Genomic DNA, 16,621 nt, shown 5'->3' with positions numbered 1-16,621 from the left:
TTAATTCAATTTTTCTCTCTCCCCTTTCACTACTCTAATGTAAATCTTACTCAACCTTACTTCAAACGTTCCTAATTTTCTTCTCTGCCTCTATTATAATATAATTTAATATACTATGTATGATATGATCAGATTAATCTATAGAACATGTCATTTTATTCACGACTTAAGACTATACAGTGAATCCACATTATCTATCAATTCTCCACAGATTTCCCTGGGCCAGTATGAAATGTCAACCTATGTCAAATGGTTCCTCCAAACATCTCTCTCAACGAAATCTGTCCAATTGGCTTAAGTCAATCATACACATTAATCTCATTCTGTCTTAATCTATCATTTTACTTCAGCATCTGTAGACTGCCAGTACTTCTTTACACGAGTTGCTAAAGTACAAAAAGTCATTCCCCATGATCAATTATACTCCATGCTCCTTAAATTTTTCTGTTTCTATCAATACATTAAACGAGGTACTTAGCAATATTAATAACCACAATGGTCATACATATGGTCATTTGTGTATATAATACATTTATAAATTAAAACAAATAATATTTATTTTTGAGAGAGAGACAGAACATGAGTGGAGGAGTGGGGAAGAGAGAGAGAGAGACAGAGAATCCAAAGCAGGCTCCAGGCTTTGAGCTGTCAGCACAGAGCCTGATGTGGGGCTTGAACCCACAAGCCATGAGATTATGGCCTGAGAAGTCAGGTCCCCAACTAACTGAGCCATCCAGGTGCCCCCATACATTAAAAATTTTTAACTGCTATGATATAGTATAATATTAAAACTTAAGTAAACAATAAGCAATAAATTATTTAACAAAATAACAAAAATGTTTTAAATGTAAGGAAAAATAAACTATAGCTCAGTTTTATGGTCACATGTATAAAAAGTAAAATTAAATTTATAATAAATTCATGTAATAATTATACCAAAAATTATATTCATAATTAGTGATTTCTTGATTAGTCTATATTAGTGATTACCATTTATGAAAAAAATTGAGTATAAATCTATAAAAACCAATAAACAAGTCTCTAACTTGGTGATCACATCTCTTACCCATACTACTTTGCAGTAATTATTGCTTTTATACTTGTTTCTATGGCATTTTGTACATAGTCCTATTATAGCTCACTTTAACAAGACACTGAGGGTAATGCTTCTTTTTTGAACTCCTGGTAATCGCCATAGGGTTAACTTACTTAAAGTTTTATTGACTGAGTGGTCAAATTAAGATGATAATTCTAAGCATTATAATATATATATATATATATATATATATATATATAATATACTTAAAAAAAATTAATGTTTATTTTTGAGACAGAGCATGAACAGGGGAGGGTCAGAGAGAGAGGGAGACATAGAATCGGAAGCAGGCTACCGGCTCTGAGCTGTCAGCACAGAGCCCAATGCGGGGCTCGAACTCACAGAGTGTGAGATCGTGACCTGAGCCAAAGTCAGAAACTCCACCGACTGAGCCACCCAGGTGCCCCTAATATATCATAACTTAAAAAGAACAGAGGCATTTCATTTTATTCAATAAAACATCCTACTTTCCAAGGATGACAGTCAAAAAGCCACATTCATTGTGCATCTCTATGACAGAGTATAAAAAAGAAACTGCATAAAACTTCACAATCCTTTATTATTAAAACTATAGCTGTGTGTGTTTCAAATGCGGCCAAACGATGTTTATGGTACCTTCAGATAACTTAGGAACAGTTTTGCTTGTTCCTTAATTCCTTAGATACCAAGGAAAGCAGACATTCAAATAACCTTTTCCCTTTCCTGTTAAGCAACAAATGAAGCAAATAATTGTGGGGCTAGTAGCTGTCTAAGGAGATTAAACAATTGCTTAGCTGAGCCTAAAAAGTATAAATTAAAGATATTAAGGTTTTGAGAAAACTTTTTTCCCACATATTACATTTTTTAACTTCATATGATGTATCTGTTCTCTTTTTAAGTCTCTTAAAGCAGTGATTCCAGAACACCAGTGTTCTTTTTTCTCAAATACACTGCAGCAACTTCTAAGAAAAGTATATAAGCAATACTCAAATTCGAAGGGAATTTTCATCATATTTAAATATAGACTAAATAATTTAATTGAAGTAATCATCCATTTACCAGAAAGCTACAGAAATGCCAGGTTCAGCTCACCAACTCTATCGAGTTGTGGGTTTAATAACACAGCAGTGATTTTATCACCTGTATTTAATAATAGGTAACAAGGTTTCTAACAGTTTCTGGCTTAAAAACAAAGTAGGGCTCTCTAGAATTGAATTTGCCATTATTTTTTTAAAAATCAGATTTGTTTTACAGATTTCATCTAATACAGAAATGTATTACATAATATGTTTGATATAAAAGGGGAGGTGCTCTGCACTAGATAACCTACATATTTTGTGGGTAGAAGAAATTATTTAGATATATATGCTCAAAATAAAAATACTGGCCAAAGAAATAAGTCTTTTTTTTTTAATTTTTTAATTTATTTTTGAGAAAGAGAGAGACAGAGCATGAGCAGGGGAGGGGCAAAGAGAGAGGGAGACACAGAATCCGAAGCAGGCTCCAGGCTCTGAGCTGTCAGCACAGAGCCTGACACGGGGCTCGAACTCAGGGACTGTGAGATCATTACCTGAGCCAAAGTCGGACGCTTAACCGACTGAGTCACCCAGGAGCCCCCAAAGAAATAAGTCTTAAAAAAACAGGAAATATGTGACATAAATTATTAATAATCCCTCGAGGAAAAACTGGTCTCATAATCAAAGGTATAAATGTTAGTTATTAGGGAAAAAAAAACATTTTTAAGCCATTTTAATCCATTTATAAAATCCATTTGGTTGAGGTTACATTCTTAGCAGTGTTTATTTCAAAATCATGCAAGTTATATTGATTATATTCAAAAGCTCTTGATTCAAGATTCTGTGATAGCTTGGGGGATGAAAAAGGCCATTTGTATGTAATATAAAATCTTTATTACAGTGATCATCAGATCAGAATGCAAGAGTGATTTCTGTTAAAAATGCTGGTATCTGTGTCTTTAAAAATGTTAATACCTAAAGGTACATGCCAATGAAAGAAGAAATCTAAATTTTCTAAGACAATATAGAAAAATAACCATATTTTACATTAATATCTTTGTTTCCTTTTATTAAGCAGGGGATATTCTTTTTTTTTTTTAATTTTTTTTTTCAACGTTTATTTATTTCTTTTGGGACAGAGAGAGACAGAGCATGAACGGGGGAGGGGCAGAGAGAGAGGGAGACACAGAATCGGAAACAGGCTCCAGGCTCTGAGCCATCAGCCCAGAGCCTGACGCGGGGCTCGAACGGACCGCGAGATCGTGACCTGGCTGAAGTCGGACGCCTAACCAACTGCACCACCCAGGCGCCCCAAGCAGGGGATATTCTTAAAAGTACTCTATCACTTTCATTATATCTAGAATGCCTTTCCCAGACTATGGCTCATAACATCAGAAATACATTTTCCTGTAGTGGATGGCATGAATCTCACAAACTTGGAAAGAATAGTATTAGCAGCAGACTTACTGATCTGATCAAGAAGGCTTTAAACTAAGACTCAAGGTGGAAGAGAAAATGTGAATCAGTAAAATGGATATTAGGGAAGACAAGTTTGAAATGAAAATAAGACAAAGGGACAAAATTGTCTAGAAATTACTTCGTGAAAATCATGGTTTGGAATAATATTTAGGCCTAGGATATACAGTATACCGAATGCAACTAAAAAATAGTAGACATGTTAAGGTCATAAAATGCCCCCTTTTTTTTAACTCCTTACACAATTCTGGTAACTGACTGTGAGAACTCCAACAGATGTTTATGTAAGGAATGCCCCGCACAAGGGAAGCTGGCCTGTGAGGCAAGTGTGGAATGCATTCCACTCCACATCCAATTGCCCGAAAGGTTATCATTATATTCAATTTACAGGGTAGGAATCTAGGTATAGGTATGTTCAGAAATCTGCTCCAGGTTATATAGTTAAAAAAATGATGAGGCTACATTGGCTAGAATTGGAAGCCAGATATGTCTGGAATGCATAATTTGAAAAAGCCATAGAGGAAATTTATACACACATATACACTCTTAATTTATTCTAGAGTAGCAGAGTAGGGGGAAATTGTCTAATTTGTTCACAAGGAACACCACAGTGACTAGGAACTGTGTATCAGTGCACATCAGAGAGTTATATACTAGTTCTATGATCCAGATATGTAAAAATAAGAATTTATAGGAGATGCTAATGTAGGAGAGGAAAATCTGAAGAGAAACTGCCATTGGAAAATAGGGTAGCGATCATTGTGAAACATAATACAGAAAGTAGTTTATTAATAATGAGTACAAGATGTGGACAGAAGGAAGGGCTTCAATTAGTTGGATCCCTCTTAGAAGGAAATCTGATTCTGCTCAAATCAATTTGGGAGGAATGGCTCTAATGGTAACTGCTTTTCTGTTAAATCTGACTTAGAGAGAAGGTAGCTGCATACACAGTGGAGACATTGGGAATGGAGGTTTTGAGAGACAGGAGAGTAAAGGAAGATAATGATGAGCAGAGTTGGGTAAATTCTGCAGACCCAAAATAGGCAGCCCTTAAGTTTACAGGAGCAATGGGCCATTACCCAGGTACTGTAAGAAAATACATCTGAAGAAGAAAGTAAGAAACTAAAGATGAAATTCTGACTTTATCATTGCAAATAAAGTTATAACCAGAAAAAAAGGAAAAGACACCTAAGGAAAATAACAATTTTACAAATAACAATTTGTATTCGGTTCTTAGATATCTCAAAATACAGATAATGAAAGATGAATGTGAATGACCAAATCAAGTGGTAAGGACTCAGAAAATGAGTTGACATGTCTAAAGTCAAGAATGCCCTAAGATGCTGTAAATATGAAAGATCTAAAAATGTTAGCTTAAGAAAAAAAAAAAAAGAAAAAGAAGTCCACCAGCTGAAGGAAAAAGAACTGCTAACCTTTCTTGTTTATATTTTCTTTATTAGGGAAAATTGTCATCACATTAGAATGAGTAGAACAAACAATTTTGATATGCGTTTGGGATTTACTCAGATTTCCTTAGGAACTGAAGCAAAAGGGGAATAATAAACTTTCTCAATGATACCCTGCTGTCTGCTCTATCAGCGACCTATGAATACTTAGACAAGAAAGTGGCAATTTTCAAATGCCAGGATGTATTTACTAGAAAAAAGATTCTTTTATTTTTTCATTTAGATTAGATTAGACAGGAAAGACATGAATATTCAACTCACAATATATCTTAATTTGAATAATGTATCTTACATAGTCTTTTATTATAACTTTGTGAACAAGGTAGAAAAACACTGGTTTTATGATAATACAACTGAGGGAATTAATGATGGTTGATCAATCTTCTCCAAGCAAACTTTGTCCTTTCTGTTGTGGAAACTCAAAATGCTATTCTGTTATTTCATCAAGGAAGTGGAATAACACTTTACAAGTCTGGGGATAATATAAAGTTGTGAGGGAAAGCTAATAGATTATATAGTCATCAAATAACTCTTCAAAAATGTTTTGTTATGTTGAAACAGTCACTCCAGATAATATACTATGTAACAGGAATCAATGTAAAGACCCACATTTAAATTTCAAAAATGTCATTTACACCAACAAGGGATAATTTGGTTTAACGACGGTTCACTTGAAAATATTTATTTTCACATAACCCATAATCTTTAGCTACTTTAGGAAAACATACTGGATTGTTTTTTCTCATTTTACTAAAATATTTCTATTCTTCCAATATATTAAATTCACTCTTAAAACATCCTCTCTATGTACTTTGAAACCTTTAGTGTAAAAATAACTAAGACTTCTAACTCCTTAGGAAACAAGACAAAGAATTATGCATTATAGGTAAGTGTAAGCACATCTTAAATAAGTTTCTTTCATAGCAGTGATACAGTGTAATTTCTATAGTATATCTAGTGATGAAGGATTTCAGAAGGCTCAAAGGATATCACTTTAGAATGTCTGCGGTCACAGCAGAAAATGCAAAAGTTAATTCAAACATTCGTAAATAATTCCAAACAATTCTATGTAAAGCACAATTATCTTTCATATGGAAAAATATATTCTGGAATTTATGCAAAATGATTAAAAATTTAGAGCAATAAATCATAATAACAAGGTCTTCACAGAGAACCACAAAGAGAGAGAAAAAAAGGCACTGAAGAAATTTCTTTCTCACCTGCCTAATACCCAACCGGTATGCAACAATCCGATCTACTGCATCAGGATTCATTTGTGTCCACTGTAGACTGTAAGAATAAACACGGTGTCTGTTCTGCCACACAGGATTGTAGGTATCATAATAGAATTCTGGAGCATAGGCCTTTCCTAAAAATAGAAAGAGTGCTTAAATTTAACGATGACACATTAAACATGCATATTCTTTTTGACCCTCTTACCACATTCTACCATGTGTGCCATGAGTAATTCTTCTACTTGAAAAGTCGTATTATTAAAATCTAATCAACTTTCTGGAGAATTCTGAGCATAGATACAGGAAGATTTCCTGGCTGATTAGATGAACAGTGTGAGAGGAAGAGAAGAATCAAGGACGACTACAAGTTTTTGGCCCAAGAAAGAATGGAGTTTCCATCAACTGAGATGAAAACCCATCGGAGGATCAAATTTGGGGGCAGAACTTCAGAAAGTTACTTTTGAACAGTTTAAATGATACAAATGGAGTCATCAAGTGGGATATACTAGTCTCGAATTCAGCTCTAATCCAGGATTAGAGCTATATACTCTTGCTAACCATACGCATATAGATAGATTTTAAATTGAAAGCCATGAGATTGATGAGGTCACCAAGGGGTTATGAATAGAAAGAGAAGACGACTAAGGCCTGACCCTGGAGCAACCCAGCATTAAGAATGATGAGAGAAAATAACCCTGACAAAGTGTGAGAAGGAATAAACCTGTCAACAGGAGGAAAATAAAAATTGTGGCATCCAAGAAGTCAAAAGTAGTATTTCAGCAAGTGAATGATCAATTCTGTCAAAACAAATTAGTAAAAATGAAAATCTGTGTTTAGATTGTGTTTGGTCAATAAATTTGAAATTGCTGAAACAACACAGGGACATAAGAACTTGGGCCAATAACAAAGAGGCTTTTATTTAGATTTTAAGAATATCTGAAGTGCATATAGTGTATATAACATATATAAACCATCTCGGTTTTTTTTTTCCAAGTTCCAAGTTGAAAAATGTACAGACCACTTGGAATGATAGATCCAACTCCTGATATTCTGAAAAACAGATTTTTTCATACTTCAGTTTTTTTTTTTACCGATAATGTATTTATTTATTACATCAACATTAAAGGAGAGCCTATTAAATGCCATGTAGTATACTAAACATTGGGGACACAATGAACGAAGTATGGCCTCTGTCCTCATAGAAAATGCGAACATTTTCTTTTTTATTTTTAAATTTTTTTTTTTCTTAACGTTTATTCATTTTTTTGGGACAGAGAGAGACAGAGCATGAACGGGGGAGGGGCAGAGAGAGAGGGAGACACAGAATCAGAAACAGGCTCCAGGCTCTGAGCCATCAGCCCAGAGCCCGACGCGGGGCTCGAACTCACGGACCGCGAGATCGTGACCTGGCTGAAGTCGGACGCTTAACCGACTGCGCCACCCAGGCGCCCCAAATGCTAACATTTTCTTAGACTTTTCAAATAACTTTGCAATTCCTACTGAATGATGAGTTAATAAGTTGTACATTTATCATCCCTCATTCAACATCTTTTCTGTTTTTTATTTTATAAAAATTAAACATTAAATGTCCTCCTGGGTTTTTCCTCCTGGGTTTCTTTCTGTGGGAACTTCTATTACCTGGTTTTTCATATTTCTTCATCACTACTCATCTATCATCTAATCGTTGCAGAAGAGCTGGCCTGTAAAAATTTTTTTTTAATGTTTATTTATTTTTGAGAGAGAGAAAGAGAGTGAGCGGAGAAGGGGCAAAGAGAGAGAGGGAGACACAGAATATGAAGCAGGCTCCAGGCTCTGAGCTGTCAGCCACAAAGTCTGTCGCAGGGCTCAAACTCACAAACTTTGAGATCATGACCTAAGCCGAAGTTGGACACTTAACTGACTGAGCCGCCCAGGCTCTATGGCCCATAAACATTTCTAAAGGATAGTTAAAAAATGGGTTTTGCCCACTAAGAAGAGAAGTGATAGTCTCTATTACCCCAGAGATGTTCACCAGGAAAAAATAGCATCGGGTGAGCTGAATTAGATTTTTGATACTTTTACCAGCAAAATTACATGGAATCAAATATCTGAATTTTAGTAACATTTGGAAAAGCCTCCCACATCAATATTCTGTGACTTAAAAAAATGTTCCGTGAATATTCATTCAGTTGAATTGGAAATGAATTAAAAAGGAGGTCTCCTGCATAGAAGGAACTCTCTAGAAAAGAGCCATCACATTCGCTTTATTGTTTCTTTTATCTTTTTATGGTATTTTTATCTATTACTAAGTGATAGCACAAATTTATTGTTCGCAAGACTGAAGGGCAAAATCTAGGTGGAAAATAATGCTCTGAATGAAGAAATCAATACCCAAAATGTCACTGGCAACTTGTATTTGAGACCAAATTTCTCAAAATGTTATTGAGGACGTGCATTTAGTAGCAGCTTAAAGAGCTAGGGGTTTTGATTAAAAGTAAGCATCCAAAACGTAAAAATGAAGCAAGTGAGCTGCTTAAGTAAGTAATGCAAACCTGGAGGTTTTCATTAGAGACTAGTGATGATTTAATTAAGGAAGTAATAGTCTCAGTAGGGTTTTTTTTTTGGAGGGGGGGTGCTTTTGTTTTTTAACCAAGGGGGAAATGCAGCGGTACTAAATTTAGTTCTAAGCATCACTGTTTATAAAATGAAGGACACATTCAAATGGAATGAGCACACAGAGTAGAGTCACAACCTGTGGCTGTTTAGCATAGAAAAGGACAAAAATAAATCTCTCAAAAAAGGGCAAATGCAGTTTTCTAAGAGTTCAAATTCTATCACAGAGAAAGAAGATCAGACAAATTTTATTTTATTTTTTTTTCAACGTTTTTATTTATTTTTGGGACAGAGAGAGACAGAGCATGAACGGGGGAGGGGCAGAGAGAGAGGGAGACACAGAATCGGAAACAGGCTCCAGGCTCCAAGCCATCAGCCCAGAGCCTGACGCGGGGCTCGAACTCACGGACCGCGAGATCGTGACCTGGCTGAAGTCGGACGCTTAACCGACTGCGCCACCCAGGCGCCCCAGATCAGACAAATTTTAACAGATCTATGAAATAAGATGAATACCAGCAGGTGGCTATTAGAAGGAAACACATTTTGATGTAGAAATGTTCTCCCAATCCTTTCTGAATATGGAATGATCTACATCATTGATTTATTTTCTCTTTGCTAGAGGTATTTAATCAATACCTACTAATCATTTAGCAGGTCTGAGATGGTGAATAGCCACAGGGTGGCCCTTAAAGTACCACTGAGTCGCAGATCTATTGGGTGCTATGAAACATGTGCCTGCTGTTTATTGTATTACTTTAACTGTAGAAATCATAGTAATTTACAGATTCCATTGCATGTTTCTATTGGCTGTAATATAATCCTGTTTTTTGTTTAGTGGCAGGAGGGTAACAGGCTGTCTGTCATAAATGCAAATAGCCATAATTTTAGAACTCATTGTTTACCTAAATAAATACTTTTAAGGTTATTGAAGCAGTTAGACCTTGAAATTAAGAAAATCCTTATGATCCTATGAATAATATGAATTAATCAAGATCTATTTTCAAGATCATCTAACACTCCAAATAGATCCAAATTTCAGTGTAAAATTCCATCATCTGTATATTTAATTGCAGAATATTATAAAGGCTTTCCAGAATATTTTCAAAAATATTTTATTTGCATTGATATATCTGTATTATTGTGAGTAACATAATATGCAGTCATCTTTCATGGACAATCAGATTAGAAAATAATTTAGAAATGATCTGTTCCAATATCTCATATGACAATAAAGAGATTTAGGAACAAAGAAATGGTGATGATGTATGAAAGTTGATATAAATAAAAAATCAAATAAAAAAGTCTCCATTACAAATTTTGACTTTGATTTGTGAAATTTAAAAAAATAGAGAAAGTTTTATTTTAATTAGAAGTTTTATGTTTTTACTTTTTTTAATTTTAGTTGAACTGCACAACCTTAGAATTAAAGATGAAAAAGGTTTTTGGGGCGCCTGGGTGGCTCAGTTGGTTGAGTGTCTGACTTAGGCTCAGGTCACAGTCTCACAGTTCGTGAGTTTGAGCCCCGCGTTGGGCTCTGTGCTGACAGCTCAGAGCCTGGAGCCTGCTTCAGATTCTGTGTCTCCCTCTCTCTCTCTGCCCCTCCCTCTCCCTCTCTCTCTCTTAAAAGTAAATAAACATGAAAAATGATGAAAAAGTTTTTAGATGGTGCACAATATTGAGTAGTAATAAATAATTACTGACAAGAAATCTTGACGAGTTACAGTTAAATATAGATATTATGCTTATGTTTCAGAACATATTTTGTACTAAATCTCTTTTGTATAAATTTTATTGAATAAAATGCTTTCTATTTCATTTAGAGAAATAATTTTTTAAAGTGACATACACACACATTTCTTCTCTGATTTCACAGCCAATCATATTAAATATTTATACAGTCATTTGTAAGAAGCTCACCATAATACTAAAGAAATACCCTTATAATAATCCTAGACTCTGACAACCAAACATGACATCTGCTGGTTGAACACAGAAAGAATTCATAACATATTTTTTTTTTCTTTTTTATTCTGTGGGCATTTTTTTTCTCCTTCTAGCAAGCATGCCAAGAAATTTCCTTTCTCTTTTATATTCTAGTTTTATTTTTATGCAACGTTGTCCCAGTTTAAATCTTTTTAGACTAAATGACCTAGTTCATTATCTAAACTAGCAGATACTTTTTAGATATATTATGTTCATAGATTGTAAATTTTAAAATATTCTTAAAATATACACAGATAAAATATTTAATTGTTCACAATTTTAAATAGAATTTGTATAAAATACATTTACTCTCTGGCAAATAACTTTTGAAAAGTGATTAAATTGGTATTTCAAAATATGATTTTATGCATAAGCTAAAAGTTGAAGATCTAGTAAGAAGATATAACATGTCACTTTCCATAGCAGTAAAGACAGTTATCTCAGACATAGGGTTACTAGAAAATAGTTTCCCTTCACCAGCAAAGGAAGATGACAAAAAAATTATATTAAATCATCATTTAATCTTTAAATATATATATTAATTTTTAACTTTTATTTTATTATTGAGAGAGAGAGAGAGAGCAAGTGCACATGAGCTGGGCAGAGAGAAGAGGAGACACAGAATCTGAAGGAGGCTCCAGGCTCTGAGCCATCTGCACAGAGCCTGACACGGGGCTTGAACTCACAAACTGTGAGATCATGACCTGAGCCGAAGTCGGACGCTTAACCGACAGCCACCCAGGCGCCCCATAATCATTAAATATATATATTAAATCATCATTGGCCAGTGATACCACTGGAGTGCTTGAGTAAATCCAATACCAAGTTATTTTGGAAGACATATTCTCAATTTAGACTACAGAGAATTTATCCTAATTAAACCTCAATGGATATGAATTCAGAATATAACATTACTAACAAGAAAACGTTCAACTATGAATGACTAAGAAAGCCAATAAACAGCTGAATTAGTCTATAGATAAATAGAAACACATAATAGAATTTATAAATAAGTATGCCCAAGACCATTGAAGAATTACAATAGAGGATGATAAACCAATACTATGGGACCTTCTATGAAAGAATAACTAATATTCCCTACTGGGAACAAAGGTAGGCTTCACAGGGGGCATATTTGACACCTTTATAGATCTTAAAGAAGAAATTGTTTGGACAGACAAGGGTGGCTTATGAAGGGATAAAGAAGAGAAGAAATAAAGCATGGCCCTTGGCAGCGAAAAAGGACTATATTATAGATAATATTTTAGAACTATCACAGGATCTGGTATAACGAGCATGCAATTCCCGCCTTTCCTACAAACTCTGCACTTTTGATGAATAGGGATGATATCATCAGCTGTCATATAACAGCTGACACACTCATGTACTCGAATAAGACAGGAAGAATAGGTCAGTGCTAACTTATGAAGTGCCTTGTTTGAAATAATAAGATGTTTCATACTTACCATATAGCCCAATTATTCTCTAATTATTTTAATCAGTACTCACTTAAGTAGGAGAAAAGATTTTATATCTATCTACTAATTTTCACTTCCCAGAGTGAAAAGAACTCAGTGAAATCAATGAATTGAATGAAAACTAAATTAATAATCAAAATGATAATAATCAAGGAATTTCATAAAAGATACACTAGCAAAGTATCAAAAATAATAAAAATATTAATATGTTTTAAATGTGTATTATAAGAAAAGTGGCTACAGAGATTCGTGGGAAACTTAAAACACTGATGATGTACTGATTTAAACAAAGAAACAAACAAACAAATAAGACTTCTAAATATCAGAAGAATCTCAGCTCTGTGCCTGTATGCATTTTTAGTAGAAGCTAACAAACACAGTCAAATCACATTGTGTTCAGACTCAGAGGCCGGCTAAGACTGAGGCCAGTTTATTAGACAGAAAAAATCTATGTAGCTCTGTCATTCCTCCAAAGGATAGAAGAAAGAACATGCAATTGTTGAAACCATAAATGTCTTGTCTTCAAATTAGTGAATCCTGAGCCATATTAAAAAGGAAAGAAAAGAAAAAAGAAAAGAAAAGAAAAAGAAATTATTCTATAGAAATGGAGATTTTTCTGGGGTGCCTGTGAGGCTCAGTCAGTTAAGTGTTCAACTCTTGGTTTCTGCTCAGGTTATGATCTCATGGCATGAGATCCAGCCTAGTGTCAGGCTCTGCACTGACAGTGTGGAACCTTCTTGGGATGCTCTCGCTCGCTCTCTCTCAAAATAACTAAAATAAACTTAAAAAATTAAAAAAAGAAATGGAGATTTTTCTAAGTTTTAAATCAGGAATAGGATACAAATCCCCTTTATAGTTTTTAATTATAATTGGTAGGAAAGAAGAGAGTGGAGTAGATAAGTGAAAAGCCCAGAGTAGGAAACCAGCAAGAAGATGCTGTTAAAAAACAAACAAAAAACCCAAAAACATGATTTGAGAAATGAAGAAAGGTGGATGAAGTCAAAACTCATTACAGATAAACATCCAATTAACATTTGTCCTCTGACTGGATACTATGGGTAAACTCCTAAATTTTCAATGTGCACTGGACTGGACTGGACACTAGAGTCTACAACTGAGATGGAAAATGACTGTATGCATCTCATCCTGGAAGAAGAGTGAAGAGATACATTACCTCTTGGTATCCTATCCTTGTGAAAGCTTATTGTTTTGATTCAAAACTATGTAAAAGTTAGTATCTTGAAAGTGGAGGCATAAGAAAGAGGACCAAAAAGTTTAATTCTATGAAGTCAAAGGGAAATTTTTTTTTTTTTAATTTTTTTTTTTTTTCAACGTTTATTTATTTTTGGGACAGAGAGAGACAGAGCATGAACGGGCGAGGGGCAGAGAGAGAGAGGGAGACACAGAATCGGAAACAGGCTCCAGGCTCTGAGCCATCAGCCCAGAGCCCGACGCGGGGCTCGAACTCACAGACCGTGAGATCGTGACCTGGTTGAAGTCGGACGCTTAACCGACTGCGCCACCCAGGCGCCCCGGGAAATTTTTTTTTAAAGAATCAATATACTCATCTGTGTTACCTATATTTGGTAGTCATATGATATTTAATATTAGGCCTTATCTCATTAAAAGAATGTAATAAAGGAATTACTATTGAATTGATGAATCCTGCGTATTCTCATTTCACTAGAAAGATGAAGAATGGAAACATGGAAAATATCTAAGTAACACTGACAAAAGAAACTTGTATCTGATAAAAAAACAATTTATCTTAGAATTATAGTGAATGTCACAGCAGCAATAAACTGAATGCCAAGAGTTTTTCCAACAGTGATAACTTGTCAATATGTGTTCAGGAAACAAAAGCATAACTAAATTATACAGCTGTGAAGTCAATGACAACATCTCTCAGCTAATGATTGTTTACAGTGTGAAAAAAAATTACCAGACATGTAACAATTTATTATCCAACCAAATCATTAAAGTGAAATGCCTTTGTACTTGAGACAGAGAAATGTTCATCCATACTTTGGCTTACTGTTTGAGAGAGTCAATATGTTTTCAAATGACCGGTCATTGTTATGACATTTTTTTCAATAACCTTTTTTAGACTCGAATTAATGAGTATTTTTTTTTTTAATTGAAGCACAGCTGACACACAATGTTACATTAGTTTCTGGTGTAAAATGTAGTGATTCCACAAGTCTATACATTATGCTGTGCTCGCAAGTGTAGCTACCATCTGTCACCATACAAACCTATTACAATACCATTAACTGTATTTCCTATGCTGTACCTTTTCTCCCTGCAACATATCCATTACATAACAAGAAGCCTGTATCTCACATTCTGGATCACTTGTTTTGCTCACCCCCTTACCCACCTTCCCTCTGGCAATCATCAGTTCTTTGTATTTATGGGTCTGTTTCAATATTTTTACTTTGTTCATTTGTTTTGTTTTTCAGATTCTACACAGAAGTGAAATCGTATGGTATTTGTCTGTCTTTGACTTATTTCAAATTTAAATAAATAAACACTGCTGGCATAATCAAATCATCTTTGATAGATCATCAAAGAATATTACTAATATAATAAAAGCTGACATAGATCAAAGGGAATAATGTGTGTGAACATCACCTAGAAGTTGACAAATCTCAATTATTAAGCATTAACTTTTCTTGCTTGATCCACATACCTGTGAAGTTGATAAGGATTATTAGTATAATCTTAAAAGATGCACGTGGAGAAAATGCCATATAGCAGGATTCTTATGATATGCTCATGAAATGGCTTCATACAATTCATATCCTTTATCAAAATATGTTAGCAGAAAGTATAATACTTAATTAAAAGTATGATTTCAATGTTCTTAATTAACAAAAAGCCAATGAAAGAAAATACTCAGACTTATATGTAAACTTTTAGTCTTTTTATAGTTTGCTTCAATAATGTAAGTTCACTTGAATATAACATCCTACCAGTTCAATTTTCTTCTACAGATAGTTTTTAGGTCAGATATTTAGAGGAAGTATGTTTATAGAAATTTCTACTTGGAAAATTAACGATAATGACTTCAAATTGTCTAAATTAAAATATTTCACTTTAATGTTTGAAATGCAGAATGAACCCAAGACTGAATTATATAAATTCTTCTAAAAATCATCTTTCAGTGTTGATAATTTAGCTTTTCTTTTAATCTCTAGGAAGGACATTAAAATGATGGCCCAAGAAAACGGCCTCTAGGCCTATTTCCTAAAACAGAAAATGATGATCAGATGCAAAAGCTATAATTTACCAAGAATCCTGTGACTGATTATTAGGAAAGAAATCACTGCTACTGAAATAGGCAACCAGGTAGGGTTGCAGAAGGAATATGGCTTAGAAACTACTTCTTGGAAAAAAAAGGGTCTGTTTTACCAAAATACTAAATGCTCAAGCCACACATATCCACATCAATTGGAAGCTAATATGATGTTTTCCACTGTAAAAATTCTCCCCCAATGTAAGACACTTTTTGGAGGAGTTCATAATTTCATTTGAGCAAGGATCTGCAATATAAAGTTAAAATTCTTTATTAATACAATAAAAATTATTAATAAAGATTGTATACTCAGCAAACATTACTAATGATAGATCCATTTACTTACTGCTAAGGACTCTTTCACTTAGGTTTTCTGGTTGTCAAAAATAATTATTTTATGAAGACAACTGGGTGAAAAACCTGTCTCTGGAGATTCAAATGGATTAGCATATACAGTTTATTCTATTTATATTTGATAGAATCTATAAAATACCTATCATACAACTGACAAATAATATTAAATAAATATTATTATCTTGCTGTATCACCTCTCACAAAAAAAAAAAAAAAAAAAAAAAGGAAAGAAAAAAAGAAAGTAAACTAAAATTCTCTAGGAAGAGGTCCATACTTGGTTTCATTGTTACGGTTTAGAAGCACAGGAAATTGAAGCAATTTTAGTAGGTTTTTTTTTAAGTTTATTTATTTATTTTGAGAGAGAGAGAGAATAAGAGAGGGAGAGGAGCAGAGACAGAGGGAGAGAGAGAGAATCCCAAGCAGGCACTGCACTCTCAGCTCAGTTCAACATGGGGCTCAAACTCACCGATCCAAGAGCCAAAAATCAAGTCTGAGGCTTAAGCGACTGAGCCACTCAGGCACCCCTGAAGCCCCTGAAATTTTAATACTAAACTGGACAAATTTAAATGAATGCCTATTTATTTTCTTTAAACTTTAATGAAGCAATACTTCAACACAATTGAGTCACCTGTGACCTAGGAAACAAAA

At 34.1% G+C, this 16,621-nt stretch overlaps 1 protein-coding gene across 2 annotated transcripts in view; it reads right to left on the bottom strand.

The window, feature by feature from the left end:
- MDGA2 (MAM domain containing glycosylphosphatidylinositol anchor 2) overlaps window positions 1–16,621 on the bottom strand; it is an 870,482-nt gene that overhangs the window by 90,738 nt on the left and 763,123 nt on the right. For both annotated transcript variants that reach the window (XR_015252395.1, XM_086709827.1), the window contains exon 10: window positions 6,254–6,402. Coding sequence is in view for 1 of the 2 variants with exons in the window: in XM_086709827.1 (XP_086565953.1) it covers window positions 6,254–6,402 (149 nt within the window). In the remaining variant the exon portion in view is untranslated. The remainder of the gene's footprint in view (window positions 1–6,253; window positions 6,403–16,621) is intronic.

The sequence above is a fragment of the Puma concolor genome, chromosome B3 (assembly GCF_028749965.1).
Source record: "Puma concolor isolate L17-30 chromosome B3, mPumCon1.1.hap2, whole genome shotgun sequence".
NCBI lineage: Eukaryota > Metazoa > Chordata > Mammalia > Carnivora > Felidae > Puma > Puma concolor.
This window is presented reverse-complemented; position numbering and strand designations above follow the sequence as displayed.